This window comes from Vitis riparia, chromosome 11 (genome assembly GCF_004353265.1).
Source record: "Vitis riparia cultivar Riparia Gloire de Montpellier isolate 1030 chromosome 11, EGFV_Vit.rip_1.0, whole genome shotgun sequence".
Taxonomy (NCBI): domain Eukaryota; kingdom Viridiplantae; phylum Streptophyta; class Magnoliopsida; order Vitales; family Vitaceae; genus Vitis; species Vitis riparia.
Window position 1 is genome coordinate 18587725 of NC_048441.1, and position 26059 is coordinate 18613783.

At 36.1% G+C, this 26059-nt stretch overlaps 3 protein-coding genes across 11 annotated transcripts; all 3 read right to left on the reverse strand.

Annotated features, from left to right (window-relative positions):
* Positions 1-280: 280 nt before the first annotated feature.
* LOC117925496 (alpha/beta hydrolase domain-containing protein WAV2) lies at positions 281-7983 on the reverse strand. Its single transcript, XM_034844513.1, has 8 exons — positions 7672-7983; positions 5694-5729; positions 5482-5560; positions 5298-5352; positions 5011-5127; positions 1891-2055; positions 1216-1459; positions 281-709 (listed from the first exon to the last, which is right to left on the reverse strand). The coding sequence occupies exons 1-8, from the start codon at positions 7907-7909 to the stop codon at positions 690-692; spliced, it is 954 nt and encodes a 317-aa protein (XP_034700404.1). The 5' UTR covers positions 7910-7983; the 3' UTR covers positions 281-689.
* A 1568-nt stretch (positions 7984-9551) lies between these two features.
* Positions 9552-15028, reverse strand: LOC117925293 (nuclear transcription factor Y subunit A-4-like). 8 transcript variants are annotated; one of them, XM_034844277.1, is made up of 8 exons: positions 14879-15027; positions 13332-13385; positions 12264-12666; positions 11207-11325; positions 11059-11130; positions 10501-10668; positions 10080-10246; positions 9552-9983 (listed from the first exon to the last, which is right to left on the reverse strand). In XM_034844277.1, exons 3-8 carry the CDS (start codon positions 12571-12573, stop codon positions 9863-9865), a joined length of 957 nt encoding a protein of 318 aa, XP_034700168.1. In that variant the 5' UTR covers positions 12574-12666; positions 13332-13385; positions 14879-15027; the 3' UTR covers positions 9552-9862. The 8 variants fall into 8 exon arrangements, with proteins under 8 accessions (XP_034700168.1, XP_034700167.1, XP_034700161.1 ...); XM_034844276.1 differs by having other exon boundaries at positions 9552-10246; positions 12282-12666; positions 14879-15028; XM_034844270.1 differs by having other exon boundaries at positions 9552-10246.
* A 2867-nt stretch (positions 15029-17895) lies between these two features.
* LOC117925314 (phospholipid:diacylglycerol acyltransferase 1-like) lies at positions 17896-24315 on the reverse strand. Of its 2 annotated transcripts, none has more exons than XM_034844304.1 (7): positions 23556-24315; positions 22142-22364; positions 21663-21946; positions 20527-20838; positions 19827-20105; positions 18889-19390; positions 17896-18262 (listed from the first exon to the last, which is right to left on the reverse strand). In XM_034844304.1, the coding sequence occupies exons 1-6, from the start codon at positions 23984-23986 to the stop codon at positions 18898-18900; spliced, it is 2022 nt and encodes a 673-aa protein (XP_034700195.1). In that variant the 5' UTR covers positions 23987-24315; the 3' UTR covers positions 17896-18262; positions 18889-18897. The 2 variants fall into 2 exon arrangements, with proteins under 2 accessions (XP_034700195.1, XP_034700196.1); XM_034844305.1 differs by having other exon boundaries at positions 19827-20086; positions 20514-20838; positions 23556-24313.
* Between the last annotated feature and the right edge of the window lie 1744 nt (positions 24316-26059).

The following is a 26059-nucleotide window of genomic DNA, read 5'->3' on the forward strand; positions in this document are numbered from 1 at the left end:
TTCTCAATTTCCAACTAATAAAACAAATTTGATCCATGAACCAACCATAAATAATAAAATTGTTCTCGTCCAGCTTTCACCAACTAATGGGTTCTTTTCTTTTCCCTGTTAACTGCAGGGGTCAATAGAGCATGAAACAAGAATTTACCTTATTTTGTTGGACTCTCAAGATCCCTATAGTGAATGGAATCACACTCTTAACATATATAGTCTCTGACCACCCTTAGGTTATAGGACAAGGGAAATCGATATGGACAGATTCTATTGAGGAACCAGAACGTGAAATGGGGCAATTGCCAGGACAATATTTAACACAAATATAATCCATGAAAACAGAGATACAAACAATCTAATGCATCACTGTGGAGTGTATATTTGAATTGTGGTTAACTTCTTATTTCATACAAGAATTCGTCAGAATCGATTCAGTAATCAAGCATGTGTGTCAGAGCCATAGAGTATGACAAGGGGCATTCACATTTTTGTTTTGGCATCTGGTGAAGTTTGTTAAACCAAAAAAATGATGGTTTGCTGAGAAGAAAAACCTGAAGGGGTGCAGTGGCTCCTGGCAGGCAGCAACTCCTCACAAAGAGCTTTCAATTGCAGCAACTTCCAAAAACAGTCGATATAGTTTTAAGTCATGTGATGGCCCAACTGATTACACCTCAGAAGGTCTTGATGCCAGCGATTCACCTTGCCTCCTCAGAATCTGAAGGCAGCATAACACATTACACAAACTAGCAAAAGAGATGAATGTTTTCAATATGTGTTTATGCTTGTGGCTGCAATGAACAATGCAAAAATGTTGCATCATAAAGAAAAACTTTAAACCGATTTGATCTTTCCTCAATAAAAGATTTCAAAACTTGAATGACAAAAAATAAGAAATAAACAGAAAAAGTAGGGGAAAGGCAACACATTATAAAGGGTTATAATAAGCTCCTCAATTATACAGCACTGAAAAATATGGCGAAAATTTTTAGAAGATAAGTAACTTCAACTACTAGCTACCGTTTTTAAGATGATATAAAGGCCTCTCTTTCTAGAAAATGCAAACACAATCCCTTTTAAAAATGCAACACTGCACAACAGTGCCATGGTTTAAGGGGGAGCTATTACAGAAGTGGCTAAAACAAAAGAATCAGGTTTCTGGGGGGAATGGTTGTTGAGGATGAGTGGGATGTTTGGAATAGTAGGACTTGGGAGAATTGTTACCATTGTCGTTGTGGGATGATTGAATTTCTGTCTGCTCTGGGACATTTTGTTCAAAGAAAAGCTGAATAGTTTTCCAATAGTTGTCACCACCAGCCAGCCATGTGTCCATGTGCATGCCAGTAGGAAACTCCACAAAGGTGCATCGCCTGTTTCGAGCAGCTGCTTTAGCATACAGCATTTGCATGTGGAATGGGGGAACCATCTCATCTTGCAATCCAGAGAGGAAAAGGATTGGCTGGGTAATCTGCAGTGAATAAGGTCAATATATGGCCTTATGCATACATTCATGAAAAGAAAAAAATGACTTAATATAACTTAATGACTTAATTTAAGTTATTAAGCATATTAAGTATATTTTGTAAAGTAACTTAATATCGCAACTTAAAGTTAAAAATGACTTTGATAAATTGACTTAATGATTTATCACTTAACAACTTCAATAACTTAAAAGTCATTTTACTAATAATTTAATCATAATTTAACTTAAAAGTCATTTTAAATCATTAGGTGGTATGTTTTACCAAGCACCCTCTAAGAAAGGAACAGAACTAAAAGAGCGCTGCATCAAGACATTGTCCCCAACACATCAGAAAACTGTATTTTATTGGCACTACCAGTGCCAGAATCCAACAAAGGCATGCAATCTTGGATGGGGCTGCAAACATGTAGCCTCACCTCGCCAATTGTATCAATGGTGCTCCAAGGAGATCTCACAAGACAATTAAGAATCCTGGGGCCCTTTGAACCACTTCCTCCAATAAACCACTTTAGGAAGGGTAGCAGAACTCCAGCCATATCCAGGATAGATGTGAAAGTGTTCTCTAATATCAGTGCAGCAACCTGCAAAAAAGAGACAGACCAAAGATGATATGCCTGAAAGAAAGCTAAGCATGAGAGTAGAAAAATTCATCTCAAGAATTCAAAAAAAAGAAGAAAAATCACAACTAGTGAGACACAACAAGATCATTCAAACATAAAGTTAAGATGCCTCCACACAATCTTTTATCAACCTTCCATGTCAACCAAGGCAGTTCACACTTCAACACCCTATCAACCAAAAATAAATGGAACAGAAGTTGAAGCTCCAATAAACCTAAAGAACAATGTACACCCAGACTGGGTTTCAGGCTAATTGACAGTCAGTCTGAGCTCTACCAAAACTTAGTTTGAGCTTAAGGCTGAAGTACAAGTCCTAGCATGAAAATGGACAAACATCTTGTAAGCTTAATTTATAGCCCCAAAGAAAATCTAGATTGAATCATTGCAAAAGGAGTATTTCCATTTTCATTGAACGCTCAAAATTCTTGTACTAGTAAGCAGCAGTTTTCTAAATCAAACCAAGATTTCGTATAATATAATTGCATGACCACTTCCTTTGAGCAAATCTAATCTCACTGACTTCTCCCTTACCCGAGTGTTTTACGCACAATATCACTTTATGCCTCATGCACAAGTAGAAATTATTGATGGGATCTATTGGATCATCTAAGGTTGTTACCACTGAGAAACCACAAACAAATTTACATACTGGCTAATATGTATTTCAAGGGAAGACTTCCAAATAAGATAATTTATGAGCTATTTTTTCTTCAAGGCAGTTGGTCTACCTTTTGGATAAACTATTTGTGGCAACATGAGATTAGTTAAAGAATATATTGTTGCTCATCAAATATAGATGTTATAAATGTTTGCAATTGAAATGATATAGCACAGTACACAGAATCTAAGAGGATAAACATGATTCATATATACTTTTGTTTGATTACAAACAATTTTTCACTCGTTTAAAATGATTAAAACAATTCAAACGGAAGGATGAGCTATCCTTCAAAAGAAAAAGGGGGGAAAGCACTACAAAGGGAAAAATAGAGAAAGGTAAATACGAAAAACTAAAAAGTAAAACTCAAAGCAGCAAATAATCACCATGCAGGACACTAAGCAAGAGGCCCAGCATCTAGCCAAATTATTTGCAGCATGATTAGCCATCCAAGGAAAAAAGAGCAAGATCACTTTAAAGCTCTAGCCGACTCAATGAATTGATGCACCCATGAGTCTAATTTCCACTATACCCTCTTCCCTTGAGGGATCCAACTTATTTTCACCGTGGAGTGTCCCTCATGAATAAATATTGTTGTAGACCAATTAACTCACAATGGTGAAGCCTTCCAGTAAAGCAAGGACCTCAACTTCAATGGCCAATCTCTCACCAAAAAATCCTACAGCATGCCTCAATTACAAGACCAGTGTCTCGGAAAACACCACCAATCCCATGATGTCCTAGATTACCCAAAGGAGAAAGGTGTAAGTAAGCTTGAGGTAACCCTCTAGTGAGGGCTTCCATTCTGCAAGAATCTCCACTGACCTCCTACTGGAAGAGCAAGCAGATCATGCTCATTGATACTCCGTGAAACTCTAAAGAGACTGAAGCCCAAATAGAGAACAGAAAGAACACTAATTCCCATATGGTCACAACAACCCCACTGATCTGCCTCTATCTTCAAAAATCTTTGCATTTCTCTCCATCCATGCAACCCAAATAATAGCAACTATGTCCACCTGCCATAGGATCATACACCTAGCATCACCTGCAAAAGCCAGTGAATGAAACAATCATCCAAATCTACTATGCTCCTAGGAGGGACCCAATTGGTCCTTGCCAACTGAAATAATAAGTACCAAAGAGTCAAAATGATTGGTTGGTGGAAAAATCAATGACCAACTCTTTCTCCATAACTTATATGATATAGAACTTTGAACACCCGACTTTAGTAGCCCTACTCATCTGTTATATGTCATTAGTATTGACTTTTTCCTTTACCACCAACCTAGAAAAAACTTCGATTTTGGTAGGGATTTGGACATCCAAATAAATTTGGCCTAAGAGAAAGAATGGGGGTATCCAGAAGAAGCGAGAGCAAAAAACAATGAACGTGAGCAAACTTTCTCATTTGGGAAGAAAAGCAACACATAAACATGAAGCAAAAAGGGAACAAAAGTGAAGAGATCATCAATTTCCCAGTCACTTAGGTCGTTGTGAAAGTTAAGGTTCCTAAAGAAGAGGATGAGAACAGGCCAAGGATAGAAGAAATTAATGAACATCCACATCTTAAAACCAAAAGGCTGTTGAATAGAGGTTTTAAGAGAGTGTCCGTGCACCACCACTTTTTGATTGGCACTTTTTAATTCCTGTTTGCCTATCAAATAAAAACGAAAGAGAGAGTTCACCTCATTTTCACCAATTAACAAGGTCGGTAAATCTTACAACACTACCTCCAATCCGGTATAATGTATCTGCTAAGAGGACACTAAAAGAAGGCTGTTCTAAATCAAGGTTGAAGTCCCCTCCTCTTCTAAGGGTTCCTTCACTAACTCCTAGTGTAAAGTCACTGGATACCTTCTCTCCCATGCACAGATAAAAATGTGGGGGGAAATTCTTATTAAAAACAATCATCTAAAATTGTGGATGGACTAAGAATACTCAAATGTTGTGCCACGCGGAACCTGTTAGCGGCCAGGATGTGGTCCAATCTGTATAGTAATCATATGTTGTACACCCAATTTAGCCCAACTTCTATAACATGCTCAATGATGTCTTAATTCACAAAGATTCATTTAAATGGTAACAACTCATGTCATTATAATAAGCAAGACATATAACAAAATTATACCATATACCAGAAAGGTGAAATCCAAAATGGTATCTTGGAGAAAAAAGCCTTCCAAATCTCACCTTGAAACCAAAGAAAAATAAATAAATAAATATAATAATGATTTACTTGATAATTTGAGAAATACCTTATCGGGGTTGTTCTTCGTAAGAACAGCTCCAACTGCACCCCCAAGGGACCTTCCAAACACAACTATTCTAGATGTGTCAATGTCAATCCTTTGAGAAAGATGATCCAATGCAGCCTATCAAACAGAAAGAAAAAGCATAATATCATTGCTATCATCTAAACAGAAAGAAAAAGTATAAGATCGTTGCTATCATCTAAACAGAAAGATAATGCATAAGATCATTGTCATCATCTAAACAGTAAAGCTTTGAAAATCAAAATGAACAAATTACTGATACAGCACACCTGAGCATCCATTGTAATACCACGCTGAGAAGGATAGCCATCACTTGCCCCATAACTGTTTTAATTGACGAAGCAGTAACACCATTCAATAGAAAAGCAACATGCATAACCCAATTCAGTTCCAGCAGCTAATAACAAAAACAACCATTTGACAAAAATCCTTGATACAGTTGTAGATACATACCCTCGGTATGAAAGCATGAAAACATTGCATTGCAACCTCTGTATCATTATGCGAACCATTTCAAGACGGTGAGCAATATCTGTATTTGACTAGTAAAGGCCCTCTGAAAATGCTGAACCCAATCACAAAGATGAAATGCAAACATAACCTAATGTTATTGTTCCCAAATAATATTAATGATGATCATAACTATGTTGCTGATAAAAGGATACTTCCTGCATTTTCTTGGAAAAACAGAATTGTTGGACCTGCAAAACCAACAGGACTAGTTCTAAGCCTCAAAAAATATCTTAAAATCCCAGATATCTACTGTGAACATGCTTAAAGGAAAAAAAAAAAAAAAAAGGTAATGGTTCTCTGAGAATTCTACAAGTTTTTTTATGGATAAAAAGAAGCAATTATAAAAGAGAAACGCCAAAAGAAGTATTCCAAAGTACACGGGAAGTCTACAAAGAAACACCTAAAGGAGTCATCAAAAACAAAGGAGGACACCAAAAACAACCTGTCTTAACCCAAACCCAGCTAGTCCACAAAGTCTACAGTGGAAAGAGAACTAGGGACTATATACAACTTACACCATGCCCAAAGATTACAAATAAAAGAGAATCCGAGCCCTTGAATCGACCACCCCTCATTTTCAAACGTCCTACTGTTTCTTTCCTTCCAAACAGTCCATAAAAGGCATAAAGGAGCAATCCGCCTTGCCTTTTTCCCTTTTTTACCCACAAAGAAACCTTGTCATCCTAGAAGCACCTCTAACCGAAGAGGGGAGCACCCACGACGTGATAAAAAGGGAGAACAAAAGATTCCTTAAAACCCTTATTCTATCACAATGAAGGAGGATGTGATCAACAGATTCTTCCCCTTTGAGGCATAGGAAACATCTATTCACCAAAGACCACCCTCTCCTCTGAATGTGGTTTGAAGTTAAAGCCTTATTCCAAGTAGCCCCCCAAACAAAGAAAACCACCCTCAGCGACACCTAAGAGTTCCAAATCACACTTGTTGGGAAGACACCTTGTCTTCCTCACTCCAAAGCCTTGTACAGGGTCTTGACAGAGAAAGTCTCATCCTTTGACTCAGCCCACAGAATTTTGTCATCCCTATCTCTAACTCTCTATACACCCTCCTCCCTTGCAGTGTCAAAAGGAAATGCTTGACAGTTTCCACTTCCCAATCATTGAGTTGCCTAAAGAAGCAAGGGGCCAGCAACCTCCCCCAGGAGAATGGTTCCATACCTCCTCCACCCACACCTCCTTAGAAGTCTGAAACTTCTACAGCTATGGTATGGTGTCACTTATTTAAAAACCCTTTTATGCTGCATATTTAATGAGGCATCTACCAGTTTTGAAACTTCAGGCTTCCAATAATATTCTGGTTGTTCTTCAAAACCCAGTCTCACCAACCAATGACAAATGGAGAAAGAGAATCTTATAAGAAAAGGAACTGTAGAAGAAGCACATGATCCTAAATAGCTACCCAAAGGAGTATGCATGCCATGGAACGAGTGCAAGAGAAATATTTTCCCAGATGTGCAACAGCCCCGGAACCTAGTCCAGTTAATTAAATAAACAAAAAACTGTACCTACATTTCATTGTAGGTCCCTTTGATAAACCAGACACGGTAGATAAATAATAGAACTAAAATGTCAATTCTTCAATATTTCCTTATTTGGGATCTTAGAAAAACCAAAACCTCCACTTAATTTAACTTAATATCTACATGGCTAAATTGAGGTGAGCATTTCATTTTTGCAAAACCAAATTAGCACCAGAAGGTGATTAAGGCTACCAAATGTTGCCCTTTTCGTTAGTTTTCCCAGAAACCAAACAGCCGGCAAATTCCAGCTTTCTCCCTTACCAACCACAAATAAATTTGTACAAAAAATAAGCAATCATCCCATTTCCACAAACACAAGTTCTCCCACTTAACCAAACTCCAATTCCCAAAACCCAACTAAAACCATATCATCACATCCCAACCCTAACTCCACCTCGCCAAACATCCAATTAACCATACACTAAAAATCAAAAAATAAAAATCTTCCAAATCAAATCGAATCAAGCACCAACAAAACATAAGAATTCAAAACCCTAACTCGCCTTCCATCACAACTCGAAAAAATATTTTTTTTTAAATAGCTAAAAAACAAAATTTAAAAAATAAGAGGCATGGAAAGAGAAATGAACCTCGACATTCGGGGAAGAGCTTGATGAACCAAGCGTGGAGGCGAACGCCATCGGAGGATCTGAGCCAAACGTCCTCGTACATGAGGCGGAGGCGGGCGGGAGTGATGGGGTAGGACTTGGTGAGACCAGGCAACACCGGCACGTATACGAGCTTCTCCTGGAACGCCACCAGCAGCGCCATGCCCGCCACCACTATGCCTCCAACTCCGTACAACAGCACACTCACGTACGACACCATCGTCCAAGCTCTCTCTCTCTCTCTCGACCAGAGGCTTTTGTCTTAGTCGTGTGTGCGACAGTGCGACAGTGCGAGTGTAGTTACGAGGAGACTTTGACGCGCCGCAGTGGGCCCAGGGGATGTGGGCCCGATGTCATGTGGAGGCATCCGGGTGGTGGATCGTAGCCTTCAATTGGGGACCAAAAGGCCCAGGACGATCCATTAAGTGTGGAATCAAGCGAATGATTTGAAAACCGAAGTAAATGATATTCAAAACTGCGGACGGCGTTTTCGGTTGTTAAGGCGTGTTTGGATCCGCTTTTTTACTTTACAGTCTTTTAAACTCAACAGGAACCGGGCCTACTATTACAAATCACGTTCTCATGAATGGCTTGTGTTTGGTTTTCACTGGAACCAAAAATACAATCAAAGTAATAATTTAAAAATAAAATTTTGTTTGAAAATTTAGATACAAAAAATTAGTTTCGCAATTTTTTTTCATAAAAGTATTATTCATTTATCATACGCGATACAAAATTTATTAAAATATTCTTCATAATATATAAGGGGTGTTCAAATGCCCCTCTTTAGATGTTCAAACACCCCATGGGCCTAACAGGTAGAGGTTGCTTATGCTATGCAATGGAATATTTATGGGACTAAATATGAGTTTTAGTCCTTTTCGACCATTATTTAGATGGGTTGAGCTTAGGGTTCTTTTCTTGCAATCTAAGGAGGGAGCGGAAAAGCCATCACATCTAGGCATAACATAATGCATACCTTTTATCACTTATCACATTCTCTCTTTCTTATTATTTTATTTTTATTTTTAAGATTCTTATCTCTCTCTTTTCCTCCTTTTTATCATTTCTTTATATCACTTTCTTGATGTACATCTTTTCTTTACATCACCTTTTCCATTTTCTTTTCTTTCTTTTTTTGAAAAAAAAAAATATATATATATATATATATATATATTATTTCTCCTTTGTTCTCGACCGTTAACAGCACACAATTTTGGACCTATAATTTTTTTTTTTAACGAATATGCCATCACATACTTTGTTTGCTCTGCTTGTTTGCTTTGCTCATCCAAAATTTCAGTTGTCATCTGTCATCTCAAATTCAAAACAATTAACAACGGAAATTATGCGTTCTTAAAAATAAGTTTCATAAATAAAGAGAATGATGTCTTTGTACATTGAATAACGCTTTTCTAACCGCTATATTAGGTCTTTAAAAAAAATTATTAAAAATGATTATGACCAAAAATAAAATAAAATCAAAGACTTGGGACTAATTTGAATATTTTCAAACAATTTTCCGAAAACAATATTTATGAAAAGCTTTTAACAAATAATTCATATACTAGATTTATGTATGACACACAAATTTCAAAATATTCTTTACTTTTTTAATTATTATTTTTATACCTCATAATTATTCTAAAAATAATTTATTTTCTAAATAAATTCTAAAAAAACAATCTTAACAAAAAATTTATCAAACATATTTTCTAAATTAAAAAACAATTTTCTACGCTAAAGAATCACACTAAATTTTTCAATAACAGTTCCCAAATACTTCATAAAATCAGAACTACCAAAGTAAAATAAAATAAAAAAGAGAAAGGACTTCTAATCATCTAGCATGAAAGAAAAACTGGCATCAACATCACTACACTAGCACAAAAGGCTGGGTTTGCTTTCTGTAAGCAACAAACAAAATACCGGTGAACCATTATCTCACATTGTCTTGAAGAAACAAAACAATGGTTCACAAACAGAGAGTTTCAAGCATAGCCTCTTCTCAACCATGTTTACAGAGCCAGAATGTATGCACTTGGAAATGGGAAAGCAGAGTATTTCTACTACACCATGAAGTTTGATGTGTTTATCTTCTTAACAAGCATGAAACGAAAGTAACAAAGCCAAGGATGAATTGCCCAGACCAGTGACTCCATCGATCTTGTTCCTATCGACTTCTCACCGGACAACCAGGAGCAGGACTCCATTGCCCATAAGTCCCACCGCCACCGCCTTGCATGGCTCCACCCATGTGGGGAGACATGCCTGAGAACCTGTGCTCCGGCTGCCTGAAAAGGACATCACTGTTAGAGACACTGGTGACATCAGAGCTGGATGTAGTTGAAGCAACAAATTTGCCAGTATCAGACTGATGGACTTCATACTCAGTTGTGTCTCCCTTCTGGTGAAAATGACCAGAGCCAGATACACTATGACAGCCAGTGTTGGAAGTTGAGTCGGGTTCTTGGAGCTTTTTCGTGCTGAGGAAGCGTCCACCAGATCCTCTAACCCTATTTAGGGCATGAAGATGCCGAGACTCGTGCAGATATGGCTGCATGAAATTGAAAGGATGGTTGTTTAGAGGAGAAAAGCTCTGTGCATTCCAACAGATTATAGATTCAGACACAAGAATATATTAGTTTATGTAATGCATACAAATGTCAGCATACAAGCATAAAACAAATTCAACATCCGGAAAATCTTCTGCCCTTGCAGATTTCAAGAAAAAAATTCCAATTTCCTTACACTCCAAACATGATATGAGATTCCTATTACTCCAATGTGGTATCTGAGAGTTTTCCATACCTTTCGGGCTTTGACGAGTTTATTCTGGGCCTCCATCTTTGCTCGTGACTGCCTCCTCCTGAGAATTCCATGATACTGTTTTGCATTGACAAAAATAGGTCCATCCTCTGCAATATCAAAGGGCAGTGGGACTCTGGTAGGTGCTATCCCCACCAGCTGGGGCTGAATCTGATTGAGTTTCAATAATAATTACAGCACAGAAGAAAGAACAATTACAGTATATCATAAAAAGAACAGATACAGTGGAAATGAAGATCCCATTGAAATAAGATTGAGCAGGGGCTTTGACATAGGAGATTGAACACGCAACTGATGTGTTACTACTTCTTAGCCATTCTTGGAATATAGCTAAAGTTTCGGTCAGTTGTTAAAAGATTATAGATCAAAATGGTATCCAGTGTGTTGAGTTTCTTTTGTGTATGCACAAAAAAAAGAGGTTAAAAGGAGTTGAAATGGCAACCTCCTTCACAAAAAATGGTGCCACAAGTATTTTAAATTAAAGGCAAATTAAGTAGGCAGCACATTTATCAGTAAATCAATGATTTAGATAGAACTTACAACAGCATGTGGACCATATGCAGCCACTAACCCCCCATGGTAAGGATCAGCATAAGGATATGCAACATGAGTCTGCAATGGGGAGAGAAAAGCATTAGATTAAGAAGCAAGCAACAAGAAGACACCCAAGGACAGCACTTCAACTTACCACAGAATGGCCATAGTCAACTTGTGAAGGATTGAAGACAACATCTGGATTAGCCATAAAGAAAACTGGCTTCATTTGACTTTGACCTTCCACACGCTTCTCGCAACTTTCACCATGAACTGAGTATGTGGAGCAGACAAACATTAAATTAATGTTAGGTTAGTCTAGCAACAAGAATAATTGAGGACCAAGTTTTAGATAATTTCGTTAAGGTAGGTTGTGCATGGACCAATTATAAATATCAGTGTCACATGAATGCAAGTTATGAAGTATGGAACTAATGGAAGAAATATATGATGAGGCAATTATAGCTATTTTCAAAATTCAAATTGAGGTGATCAATTCCTGGGGATCAGTTACACTAAAGATTTTCTTCACCATCCAGCTCTTGAGACTTATCCTCCTTTAAATCACATCTAATCATACCCTTCCTCATGGCCCAAAGCTATGGCCTCAGGATAATCCTCTCGTGGCTGACCTTGAAGTAGCTCCTTATAGGTGCATCTATTTCCCTCATCTTACCCTGGATTACTGTCACCCTAGCTTCTCTTATTGTATTGTATTGCCACTCATCTATCTCAACATCTTCATTTCAGACACTCTTTTTTGAGCTTGATAGCCCATTGTTATTTATGATAAAGAATAGGAACTCCACTATCAAGCAATACTCCAGAAGCATTTCTCTATTTCTTCCATTGTGAAATAATTTTACAGGGAAAGTATCACCAATTTACCTCTGGATAACTAATATAATACAATAACTAATATATACAATGAATCCTACCTCACATTGATCATCTTAAAACATTTTGCTTCTAACTTGGATGTAAACACAACTCAACTTTCACTTACCAAATTATATAAACCTTCTTCTTACTTTACTTTTCATTTGTCTCATTTTTTAGAAAATAAGTTCAAAATTTTATTAAGAGGTGAAAAAAAAAGGAAAAAAGAAAACAAACACTGTCAATGTAACATATTGTACCCTAAAAGCGCAATTGGAAAAGAAGGGATAAAAAACAACAAATATATATGTGCAAACTAAAAATGTATGTACCAGATTCAGATGAAATACATTGATCTTGAGAATTGGTCCTTCCGATAGCAGACACTTCTTGGTGAGACTGACCAGTTGATTGACTTGAGGATGAGTCCTGGTCTTGTAGTTGAAGACCTAACTGCTTCATGTTTTGATAGAGTTGGGGCGGAGATTCAACTTTCAAGCTTAGATTTTTTGAAAAAGACTCTGGAAGCTGCTGTTCATTTGAATTCCACCAAGCTTGGCAATTAACAGTGAAATGGGGCATAGAATGAACAGAACTTGAATCAAAACTTCTTTTGGGCAAGTTTCCGATTCGTATAGCCATCTATTTTACAAGTGCATCCTGCACTTTGATGCAAACCCCCTCAGATCCTAGATAACAAACAATATATACCCTTTCAGCTTGCTTTGAGAATAGCTGCATAAGAAAAACACAAGATATAATAAGCCAGGCTGTCTCAGAATATTAAAAGATGGACAAAATTGTCAAAGGTTTATAAAAGAAAGAGAAGCACGAAAACGACAGAGATGGCCCATAACACACTAACGTTCCTATAAGATTGGTTCTTAGTTGTTCTCTAGAAAGAACATCCCAACTAATGATTTTCTTTAGCCACTTCAGAAAAAAAATTTCATTACTTTCACTCAATATAAGACATCACAAGATGCACAAAGATTATTTTATGTGAAAACCCAATGCACATGGTATTTCATGGTTCAACTGCTAGATAGAACATCATCAGTCTACCCACCAATTCCATGATACTTTCATTGAGCAGATTGTACATAATACATACTATCACATCAATAATCCCACCAATTCTAAAGGTTGTACATAATACATAATACAATAAGACACTTGCCCAGCATTAGCTTCCAGTTAATTGCAACCATATTTTAATATTGCTATCATTCCTATATGCTTCTAATCTATTTAAACTTCAAAGAACATTAATAAATTTCAAAAGGAAGCCTTATTAATATAGTGCTAACTCCACATTCGTTCAAATACCAATAGCAGCAGAGCAGCAAGCAAGCATGCACATAAAACCAAACCCACTTGAGAAAGGAGAAAAAACACACCTCAACATGCGTACTACACTGCCATAGCATCAGCTATAAAGACCATTCACCTACCTAAAACACAAAGTAAGTCAAAGTGTGAAATACTTGTTTCATGAAGAACAAACCCATTGAAATAAATCAATATCAAATCTTGTTCCATCAATAAATCAATATCAATGTGAGTGAAACCAATATAATGCGAAATACTTGTTCCATGAAGAACAAACCCAGCCCACAATATGCAACTTCAGGTCAGCTCTGATAGTGTAGATGAAGCCATTTACCAGACCAAACATGGAGAATATCACCATAAACAGCCTATGCTCTTCAAAAATCTTGTAGAATAGGCTTAATTTAATGCCAAAGAATTAGTAATTTGTAAGTTTTAATTTGGTTTTTCTTTCTTGGACCATAAACAACCATTTCATTGCAAAGAACGGGTAAGGAAGGGCTTTGGTGTTTTCCCCTACCCCAAAAAAATTACTCCAAATTTTTCTCACAAATGAAGAGCTCTATACACTTTCATCCACAACTTTGTTCACTGACCAATTACACCGATCTCGTCACTTATTACTGGCAAGCATAGGAGATTAACATATAATCATTTACACAGCAAACACACTGGACAAGTTCTTCAGAAACAAGCACCCCCTCTGTCTAAAAGTCTTTTCAAATCCATAAACCACCCAAGAAAACTTAAGTTTCCCAGTATTCTTTAAAAAAAAAAAAGGAAAAAAAAAGTTAAATCCAATAGAATAAGCCTGGTCAATGTGCCAAGGCAGAGAAACCCAGTTTTTGGAGCATACAACAAACAAGCAAGAACCAGACAGAAATTTATACATTAAAGAAAACAATCCTTTTCTTCTTCTTCTGTTATTTACTTTTATATTTAAACTTTTAACAAAGAATACCAAGCAACCGGACTGACAATGGGACATCACCGACCACGCCTAATAACCTGGACCCTCCTTATAAAACATAATAAATTTTCAATAGCCCATTTAACCAATCTTCAATGAATGAATCCAACTACCCATGACTCAACCACAGTCCCAGATGGCCCATCCAAATGGGTAAACCACAAACCCATTACAAAAACTGGGAAACAACTCTGGAAAAAAAAAAGAAAAAAATACATCAATATGAATGAAAACCAGTTCACACCGTTACAGAAAAATCCATTCCCAAAATCGAAATGCATAGATATATGAAATACCCACAAGCAAAATCTCAGAAAGCAAAATACCCACAACATCCACAAGAGTCAGAATCCATCACCGGCAACAGCTTTACCCATTATTATCCCTTTTCCCATCTTCACCACCACAGCAACGACATCAACATGAACTCAAACCCACCATGCATTCAACACAAAGCAAATAAAAACGAAAACCCACTTGGACTGTAGACTCATAAACCAACAAGAAATGAGGCAAGCGCAAGAAGTCAAGAAGAGAAAAAGAAAAAAGAAAAAGGAAAATGAAAAATCCCAAAAGGAAAGCAGATGGAGAAAGAAAAAAGGCGAACAGTGGAGAAGGGAAAAGGAGAAGAGATCAAGAGAGGACCTGTGAGAGAAGAAGAAGAAGAAGCAAGGAATATAGATGTTGGGATGAAGTTGGGCATGTCTCCTCCCTTGAAACCCCTTCACACCTCTCTCTATACAAACTGTTTTCTCTCTCTATCTTTCTTGGGCTTTGCTGTAAACACACACACAACCAAAAAACAAACAAATACTCAAAACCCCAATACAAACACACTCCACCCACCACCACCACTACCATCACCATTGATTTTGTTTTCTTGCAATTAACGTCTTTTTCTGGGTGGCCCACCACTCCCCAAACAGCCCCTCTACCCCTGCCTCTATTCACTCCATCCCTCAGCCGCCCTTAACTGTCCATCACAGGTAGTCGCCACGCTCTCCCACGCGCCCTTGCTTCTGCTCCCAATCACCCCCTATAAACCGCTGCTTTTCAAATGCGGTGGATTTCCCCTCATTGACTGCGCGTGACCTTGCGTTGAATCGTATCCTAATTCTTTCATCTTTTGCCCAATCTGCCTTATCTATTCTCGAAAATGCCCCTCCACCTTCAGATAACGACACTGTTTCAAAAGTTTAGTAAGCGACAGCGATTTTTTGTTTTTATTCCCAAAATACCCCGCTACAGACCGTTTGGTTGCAATTTTTTTTCGCTTACCCTATTTAATGCGGCTTATAAACATATTTGTTGTTTTTTCACCCACTTAGAAAAATAAAAATATTTCCTTTTTTATTTTCCATGGAAATATATATATGAATTAACTTTTAATCTATATTTTCCCATTAAATTTATGATCTATGACTTTAAAAAAAATAAAAATAAAATGCTATTTCAAACCAAAATCTTGGGCTGTAGCTCATTTTATAGGAAAATTAATAATTCTTGATATAGTTTTTTTAAAATGGATAATTTAATAAAACTTAATATTTATTATTTAATAATTTAAATTGATTTTAATTTAAATTATTCTTAAATTATTAATTTGAAATTTATTATTTAATTTTTATTTTAAATATTAAGATTATTTAATAAAATTAATATCAATTTTTTTTTATAAATCATTAAATTGACCTATTTTCCTTTATTTATTTTTAACTGATATTTACCATCATTAATTTTAACCAATATCTATTTTCATTCATCTTAAACAATAAATTCATTTGTTAAATATCCATATTTAAAGTATTTTATAAATATAAAATCATCAGAAAATATTTACTATAAAAAATTGTGGATGTAGAGTTGAAAAATATAACATCCTTAGATATGAGCAAATAAGGAAAAAAAAATAACACAAAAAATAAATTAATTATTATGATTTTATAGTCAATTAGTTTATCAAATGTGTTTAATTACTTAATGACATAATTTAAATTATTAAATTAAAAATAGTTTTAATAAATCAACTTAATAATTTGAACATAATTTAACTTAAAATCATGTTAAGTCATGAAGTATTAAATATTAAGTTTGACCAAATATCTTTGATATATCAACTTGTCTATTTAATATTATTTAATGGTTTGATTTAAATGATTAATCGTATTATATATATTTAATATTATTATAATTTAAATTTTAAAATAGCTTTGATAAATAAATTTAATGAAATAATAACTTAAAATCATTTTAAATATTAAGTATTAAGAATCTCCCAAAGAGAGGTCAGGTTGGTAAAAATATATATAATAAAAGAGGATAAGGAAGATGAAAAGGATATTTGTCCAGTAGTCAATGCTGTCTAGTAATGGAGCTAGAATCTATGAAGGCCCTTCCCTTACATGGAGTAAGGAAGAAGACTAAGGGCTTTGAAAAGGAACAAGACTCTACCGCTGGTGGCATTTGACCCCTATGTCCTAAACCCCACTACTGACGAATTCAATTCAAAGCCAAACCCAAAAGCTCTCTCTTCTTTGTCTTTTACTCTTCTATCCATCCATGCTTTCTTTTACCTAAAAAAAGGCAGAGTCACCACTCACTGCTGAGTTAACCATAAAAGCCTGCTGAGTTGCTAACCTATTGCTTTGATTTCTTCTGTCACTGTGTCACTCTGCCTTGAGATTTGTGGAGCCAGTGATAATCCAAAGTTTGGTTTGGTTTGCTTTCTTTTAAAAGCAGAGTTTTTTTTTTTTTTCGTTTGTTTTCGGGTGTAAATGCTAACAGTAACATCATGTTTTGAGAATATAAGTCCAATTGGGGTTTGAACTTGTGAAAAATTTTGGCAATTCTAGCCAGGAGCTGCACCTTAGATTTTATTTTTGCACTTGGCCGGTTGGTTTTTTTTCTTTAAATTTATAACAAAAAGGCGAAAATTTAATTACATCTATTTAATTTTTAAAATAAATTTAAAAATAGCTTTTACACTTTCATCTGGGTCTTGATAATTTTGATGGGTTATCTCAATTTTTATATAAAAATAAAATTTTTAAACATAGTTTAAAAGAAGTGTTAATTGCACCGACACTTTTATTAGAATTAGATGGGCAGTAATTAGTAAACATAGGAAAAAAATACATGTCGTTGTTACCTACCCTACCATTATTTATTTATTTTTCTATTTTCCAAAAGCAAAAGGCAGTTATCATTCCTTCCACCAAAGTCTCCCATGCCCTTGTGTAATTTTTTCCATAACGTTATCAAGATGCAACCATTATCAAATTCGTATTTATTACTAAAGGATAAGGATAGCATCAAAAGCAACTTTCCCAGGAAAACTTTATATTTGCAAAGACATCATCAGCACAGAGCTTTGTAGAAAGAGAGACAGATAAGATTCTGGTATGGCATGTACTTCCCCCATGTGTAATAGGAGAAGTACAGCTGTTCAGACCACGTATAAAAACACAGCAAACATGAGAAAGAACCAGAACAAATAATCATCATAAACATTATCTGTACGGGTCAATTGTTCACCTACCAGTATGAGACAAAAATTCATCGGATAAGCCCCAGAACAAATACTAGATTATGTACTTAAATTATTCTAAGATGCACATTAAAAGAAACTAAAACTATTAAGAAAAGATAAAAAAAGCCAAGGATGAGGAAATCATGAGCTAATGTATTAATTTTAATGGTTTGCTATGTGGGCTAATGAAGGTAAATGGTGGATATCGATCTATCCTTTTATTAACTAAGATCAAATAATTTAATCAAAAGTTTCAAAATTTCAGGCACTCTTGAAATTAAGAGAGCCTAGCATGGTAAGAGAATCTGGTACAAAGTGGGAAACCGGTTTCATGAACCAGATTTGTCAGCTCCCCAAACTACAGGCTATAAGTACATGTGAATGACAGCACATCAGCAGTGTTCCTTGGGCTGGCAAGGCAATGGAAGTAGGGAAGCTTACCGCAGCAAGCAGGACTGCTGCCCCGAGCGACCATCAGCAGGGTGATGAAGCACAGAGATCTGCTTGAACAGAAACAAGTATGATTTCATGTGTTACTGATAAAGGTGGGGGAAGAATATAAAGGCGTAATCAGAATATCGAAATGGCAGGAAACTGGGACCCTTGCCCAAAAAAAGAGAGAGAAGAGATTGGTGAGCAGAGAATGAAATGATTACAGAATATGAAAGTAGCAACAGAAGCAGTATATCTGAAAATATAGTTTTTTTTTTTTTTTTCCCTCTGGGTGTCCTCTGGCTATTATCAGATATGATACCTATTATTTAAGACAAGAACTAACAGAAGATAGAGCAAAATGGGAAAATTTTAGAAGTGTAACAGACCCCAAGTTGATCGAAAGAGATCTCAGTTGACTTGAGCTGAATTATTTGTTCAACAATGTAAAAGGCTGAATTCTTATTGTGGGATATTTTGAACCAGAAAAACTTTCAACTCCAGGCAACTTTGAATTTTAGATATTTCAGATTTTCAACCAAGAGCTTTTCTGAAACTACATTGTCTATTACACGAGGACCAAAACTGATGTCAAAGCCGATATTTAGAGATCCAAGTGCCAACATGAAGTGCCTGTGCCAATATATAGTCCATTTATTCAGAGAAATTTTATCAATAAGATTCAAGTACTCACCAAACCAATCTAAAGCTTCAAATTGATCTTTTCTGACCACTTGAAAATATCAGAATAAACTCGATCTCCAGATTCTCCACCCAAGTCCTTTCCTGTAGCCCCTGCTGCTACCCTTATAATATCCTCAATCAATGCAAAATTCCCCATTATATCAACATGAGCACCACTTTGGGTGCCACGGCCCTCTAGAAGATTAGCTGGAGGAGCATGATCATATTCTCTTATGTAAGTTTGTATGCCTGAAGGATTGAATCGCGTTTTACCCCGCCAAGCTTTTGCACACATGAATCCTGCACTTAGAACAGGAACAGTCTCGTCTCCATCCACAGAAAAAACCCCACCTTTTAGACAGGTGTCCTTGCTGCTCCCGTCTGCCGAGGTATCTATCTGAAAGGGAATGTAGCATTCAGCACCAGGAGTCAACTTGTAAACATATGCCCTTTCAGTTGGAATTCCAACTCCATACATAGAATAGATCTCCATGTCTGGCGCATTTGGTAATCTGCAAACAGAATCACAAAGATGAATTATTCGCCCAAATAATGGACTTGGACAACTTATTAGCTAGAAAAGGAGAAAAATTATACATTTCTACAATAAAAAGGACCAAAAGAAGTGACCAAGAAACAACACAGTAGCATTATCAGCCAAGGTGAAACATTTTCAGATCAGTAGAGATAGAATTTCCAACAATTGGATTAATTACATTGATTTTATTATTTCCAGGTTATGATGTCTAATCTAACCTCTCATAGAGAATTGATGCAGACTCGGCAAACCAAAAGCTTAAACAAGAGTTAGTCACATATGCAAATTCACTTCAAATAACTGAATTAAATTGTTAACAACAGCCTTTTGGAAGTAAAAAAAAAAAAAAAACGGTGCACTAAATTCAATACATCATTACTAGGAAAATGAAAAAAAGGTTGTAGCCTCACTTTGTTTCCAAGGGGTTTGACCAATATTTGTAGTGTTTATATTTTGGGTCATCCAAATTGTCAGCAATCCCATATGAAAAATGAGCATCTCCTCGTGACATCATCTTTGGGGCAACAAAATGAAGGAGATCCAGGATTGAGTCAGCAGTGTAAGACTTGTAATCTACAACAGCTTGAACACCTCCGATGCCCATGTCATCGTACTCCGTCCAGATATCACGGCAAGTTGTGTTGACAAAGTTCTTACCCTTAACAGCACCCTGTAAATCAAAAGAACCTCTAAGTACACAAAAGTGAGAACTCTGCACAACGCAGTTCAGTTAAATAAGTACTGATCATGTTATAGCAGTGAGCAAGCATTTGCAAGACCTGGAATTCATAGTTATGGGGAAATATAAAAACGAAACAGGGGGAAGATGTTCTTTAAATTATAAAGCAAGCAGAGGAGGAAACAGTGGCAGACACCCAGAACTAACCGCATTATGAAGGGTATGGCCAACAGCAAATCCAGAATTCCATAATAAAAATTGTTATCATGTAAACCAAATCAGCTACTTTTATGAAGTCACAAGTAGACTGACTGGACCTAACACTCATTTAAAGATTGCATTATACACACAAAAATCTATTTGATTTACCAGAATAGCTTCTAAAGTATGGCAGTAAATTGGAACTTGGAAACATTACCCTAAAGTCCAACCTCTCAATCCTGGATGAGTGTGCCTCGGCTACATCCTTCCCAAATGATATAATTCTTCCATAATTCATACTGTTTTTCAATCCCAGACTCCCTTTCTCAGTCTGGTCAGCAGTCTTGTTATCGTTATTCATCTGCTTTTTTGGATTACAGCTGTATTCAGCTTCTGGAGACCAATCAAGGTTGCCCCAAACAGTGTCTCCACCTTTCGGTATCATTGACATTGTTGAATCCCAAGTTCGGGTCATTCGCATCACATGTTGTAAAGTTTGAAGACCAAATACATCTGCATCCAGAAAACCTGGTGCAATACCCCTGCAACAGTAGCAATGTTCCATAAAAAAAGAGGCATAACAATAACAATTTACATAGATGTCTAAATCAGAAAATTAATTAAGGTGCTTCAGTAAATGACATATAATACTAAGTACATTCAGAGATGTAGGTGCCTTGTACAGTTATCATTCTGGACAAGATTCTTTGTACTGATCTGGAACTGGAACAAGCGATAATAGTCAATCGATATCAAAATATTTCACCATTCAAACTCGATCTAAACCAATAGATGAATTAATGTAAAAAGCTATGGATTATCCCAAAAACAAATGACACATCATTTCAAGCGATAATAGTGTGTCATCCAAAGAGGATGGTTAAAAGAAAGGCTGATGCTGGTAAAAAGAGCGGAATCCATCACAGTGTAGATACTAGAACAAATATACTAGAACACCTCATGAGGTAACAACAATGGTCTTTTTGAGGAAAAAAAAGGAATTGGACTTAATTGCACATCTATCTCTTTTTACATTTCCTGGTAGGGGAAGTATCTACAGGAGAAGGGGGAAACAGTTGTTCTAGGGTTTGTAGTTTGTGCTACACATTTAACACAGAAAAGCCTATTGGATGATGAACAGCATCACCAGACATTCATGCATACAGAGTGAAATGGACAGGCCCTAAGTCTGATAATTTATTATGGTGGATCAGATATTCAGAGTACAAAAAATATAATAAACTGAACATATCCCACACTTGAAGTGACAAGAATATCTCATCCATCAATATTTAGGACAGACAAAGGAAGAAATTCATCACAGGATGGTAACCTAGTACATTAGCTTCACAGTGATTAAACCAACCTGGCTACAGCAATGTCCTTGGCTTCAGCAGAGAAAAGTCCTGAAACTGCTTTTGGAACACCTAAAAATGGTCCACCGATGTTCATTACAGCCTTTATATGCTTAGCACACCAACCTGATCCACCCCCACCACCCATTGGAGCTGGTGCCTCAACCCATTTCATAAAATGCAGAAAATATAATACACCCATTGAATGTGGGATAACAACCACCTTTTTCCCACCATTTGTAGCTACCATGAGCTCTATATTACTTTTTATTCTGCTCAGCGATTGGTCCCTTACCTGATCAATGCAATATAACAGAATGCTGATATAAGCCAGTAAGAGAAAAAAAAAAAAAATATATATATATATATATATATATTATAAGGAAACCCCAGATTTATGGCAGAGAATACCACATTAACACAGTTTTAAGAGAAATCTACGAACAAAATATTTTCAAGTAGGAAGATAGTTTTCATGTCAAATAGATACCTCAGTGTTTTGAAATGAAATTCTCCAATCATATGCTGCCATATACATGGTTTTCTCCTCATATCCTATGCGAGCCAAGTTAGCAATTAAAACTGCCCATACAAAATAACCAGGAGCAAAGTAATCAGCTGCCACAAGTCCAGATACAGGTCTAATCCTTATGCCAGGAGGATCCAATCCAGTTTCATTATCCAGTGACATGTGCTCAACCCAGCACAAGGGTCTGCAAAAAGTAAGCAGAAACATAGGAAAACACATATTGTTGTTAGTCAATTAAGTCAGCATAATTATAAGACCTCACATGAAAATCCAGTACGACTAGAGTTACCAAACTATGGTTGCCACCAGAAATAATTGGTGAAATTAACCACATATTAACAAGACTAATAGCAAGATTGGGTGAATTTAGCGACTGCAGGAAGATGAATCACAGTCCTATTGGCTAAAACCTTATTTTCCAATGGGAATTAATTTTTCCACAAAAATGCCCCAGGAAGCAATTTCCAAATGTTTTAGTAAAAAGAGTGATTTAAAATGCACCTAAATTACAAAAACGACAGTGCCTTTCAGCAGGATAACATGCTATAAACAACAAAATAGTTAGGTGGGACAATACATATAGCAGGAAATGCCCATGGTAACAAGTTTTTTGCAAGCCAACCACCAATAATCAATTAATGGAAAGTAGAAAATCGTGAAATATTCAACAGAGACTTAGCCATTGTTTTCTTTTAACCTTGACAAATGAGCAGCAAAACCTTCTATAGAACATAATCAGTAACCTAAAAATCACCCCATGCAACTTGAGCATCATTTGTCAAGAGAGTTATTTGAAATGGCAGCAGAACATCTCATCATGAATGGTTTCAAATATTTTACCATCTAGACCTTATGAAGTCCATTAATATTAAATGAAGCCAGAGTACCAAAAGTTTCCGTTCACAATATTATGCAAAAGTAGGACCGGCATGTGGTATCATCCATGCTGATACCATTTCTTCCAAACCAGGCCTCCCCTCCCCCACGGCTAACTCTAAAGGTTCTATCACCTCGCCCTAGAGTTGCTTTCAAAGTCATTGTCCACTTACAGAACTTTCCCAAATGATCGAAAACCCAATCCAACATCAGTTACTACAAACAGCTTTCACTTGTTTATTAAATCCCAATTTCTACCAATGAATAACCTTCACCAACTCAATATGAGATGGATGCTTTCCAGCAACCTCATCCATGGCTAACCCAATTCACATTCCAAGCCACTTCCTCTCACGTCATAGTCATCATGTTGACAAATATCTTACATTTGTGCAAAATTTTAAAAATATAAACAGTAACTCCATAAAATCATACTAATCGGCCTATGCCAACATCAAATTAACTATCTCTAAAATATCCATGAAAAATAAATAAATACCTTTTGTACACCTCTCCAAATGTGCCACCCCAAAGCCTCTTCCTAAACAATCCATCTGCGCACTGATGCCCTTCCCAGAGCTCGAGCCCACCGGTGACGATCCCGGGGACGAAAACCACCGGATGGTTTACCGTCAAGCCCTCTTTCCTCAATTTCACGCCCGGCGGATCTGGCAACGGACCGGTGATCGCCTCGGTCACGTATTGAGGAAACGAAGCCGGCATGGCGTTGAAGAGAAACAGCAAAAACCACCAAATTGAACAAATACAACCAACAAACCAGCAACAATTATCGATACACGACCATTTCTTCGTACTCTTCAGCTTCCCCTTCTCCTTCTCCTTCTCCTTCTTGCTCTCATCCTCTCTCTGATCCTTCGAATCACCCCCCGAACTCTTCTCGGGCTCCGAGCCCTTTCTCCGCCTCAGCATCGCCTTAAATGAAGATCCTCACCCGCTCTTCCTTCCCCCTCAAACCGCTCATCAATGACAGCTGAGCTGCTCCACTCTCCCGCTATCAAACCCCTAACCGCCACACTCCGATACTCAAACGGCGGGCGCCCGCAGAATCATGTTCCCGGACAGCACGACGGTGGATCTCCAGATTCTCCGTTCGGGCTCGGTCAGATAATGAGTAGTTCCGGATCGAGTGTGTGAATCGGGTGAGATGTGATGACTTGGAAGTGACACGTGGACGAGATGTATGATCTTCTGGAAGCCACTCGGTGACTCTTGACCATGATCACGATCATATGACCCACATCAAATACAATCGGACGTTTGAGAACTAAGATGTGACGTATATATAGGGTGCAGTGGTCGCACTTTAGTATTGTTAGTTTGTTACATACGTTGGCTTGGCCTTTTCCCGGATGTAGCATCGTTGGCAGTTTCCACCTATGGCCCATAGTAGCCAAAAAGCTGCTCCAGTTTGGTCAGATTTTTCAGAGTTCAAGTACTGGACGAAACCCCGGTTGTTTAACGTTCCACTCCATAATAAAAACATTATAAATAAATTTTATAAAATATGTTGTCTCCTCTGTTTTCTTTAACTTCCATACTCTATCTCTCTTTCTTTTAATTAACCTTTTTTTAAAAATAAAATATATATTCAATTCCCAGTTTTAATTCCAAAAAAATATATAATAAAATTTATTATATATCCAAATATAATAAAACTTTAAAACAAGGCATTTATGATTGACCCACATCCTACCTGCTTTTAATTTTGAGTGATTTATTTTAATTCCTTTTTACTGGTAATTTTAAAATATTATTATTTAAAAAAAAAAGTTTAATATTGCTCAACCATATTTTAACTTTTACAATAAATTAATTTATATTCAATGAATTTTCAAAAAATTGTTGCTTTAACTTGAATTTTAATTTATAATTAAAGTAAAAAAAAATTATTGCTAATGAAACTAATTACCTCTTATATGTCAAAAGTAGCAGGATGGGTCAAGATCATTCTATCTAAAAGGGCTAAACATCATGATGAGAATATAAGCCATTCAAATTTCAAATTCACATTATGATTCGTGAGGGAAATAAACTAGGTTGACCACTAAATCAACTTCTCATCTACTATTTGGGTCGAGATGGTGACACTCGTAATAAAATTACATATATACCCCCGTACAACCTACTAAATGAAGTCATCAATAGAGGTTTGGAGTTTGTGATGGGTTTTGCTTCCTCCACTTTTGTACATTATAGTAGATCGTTCAAAGGTGATCTTTCTATATTTGTTGATTGCTATTTTGACAAGACGGGCGTTTGGTTGTTTGGTTGTTGGGAGGAAGTAAAGCCAATTCTAAAAAAATGGTCGATACGAAATTTTGAGAAAACTTCTAAAAAAATCAATGATATTTTGTGATATATAGTAGATATGGCCATAAATCGCAATTTTTACTGATTTATCGGATAATTAATGCGGGTCAACAATGGTCAAACGCACTACAAATCAATTATTTGAGGTTCAACTCACCTTATCACTAAAACAAATTTACCCCTTATTAAATATTATGCACTAAACATATATATATATTTATTTATTTAAAATCATCATATAAAGAAAATGATAAAAGAGTATTTTAAATAGCAAATTAATTATGATTATTTTATAATTAAATGCAAAAAATCTTTTAATTGATTATAAAAAATATGAAAATCATCATAATAATTTTTTTCATAGTATTTTTAATATCATTAATAGATTAATTAAATATTAAAAAATTACACATATATCATAATTTATTTTATATCATTTAATACAATTGAATTAAATTGATCATAATTTTAATATTAATAATATTTTTAAATTAGACATATTATAATCAAATATCGTAATATTATTATGAAATAATATTTTATGTAATTAAATAATAAAAAACATAGTGAGTTTGGGACCATTTCTAAAAACTTTATAACAGTGGTTTCCATCAAACCACGTTGCTCTTGCCATCATGTTGAGCAGTTGGTGGAATGTGTCCTTAAGCGCAG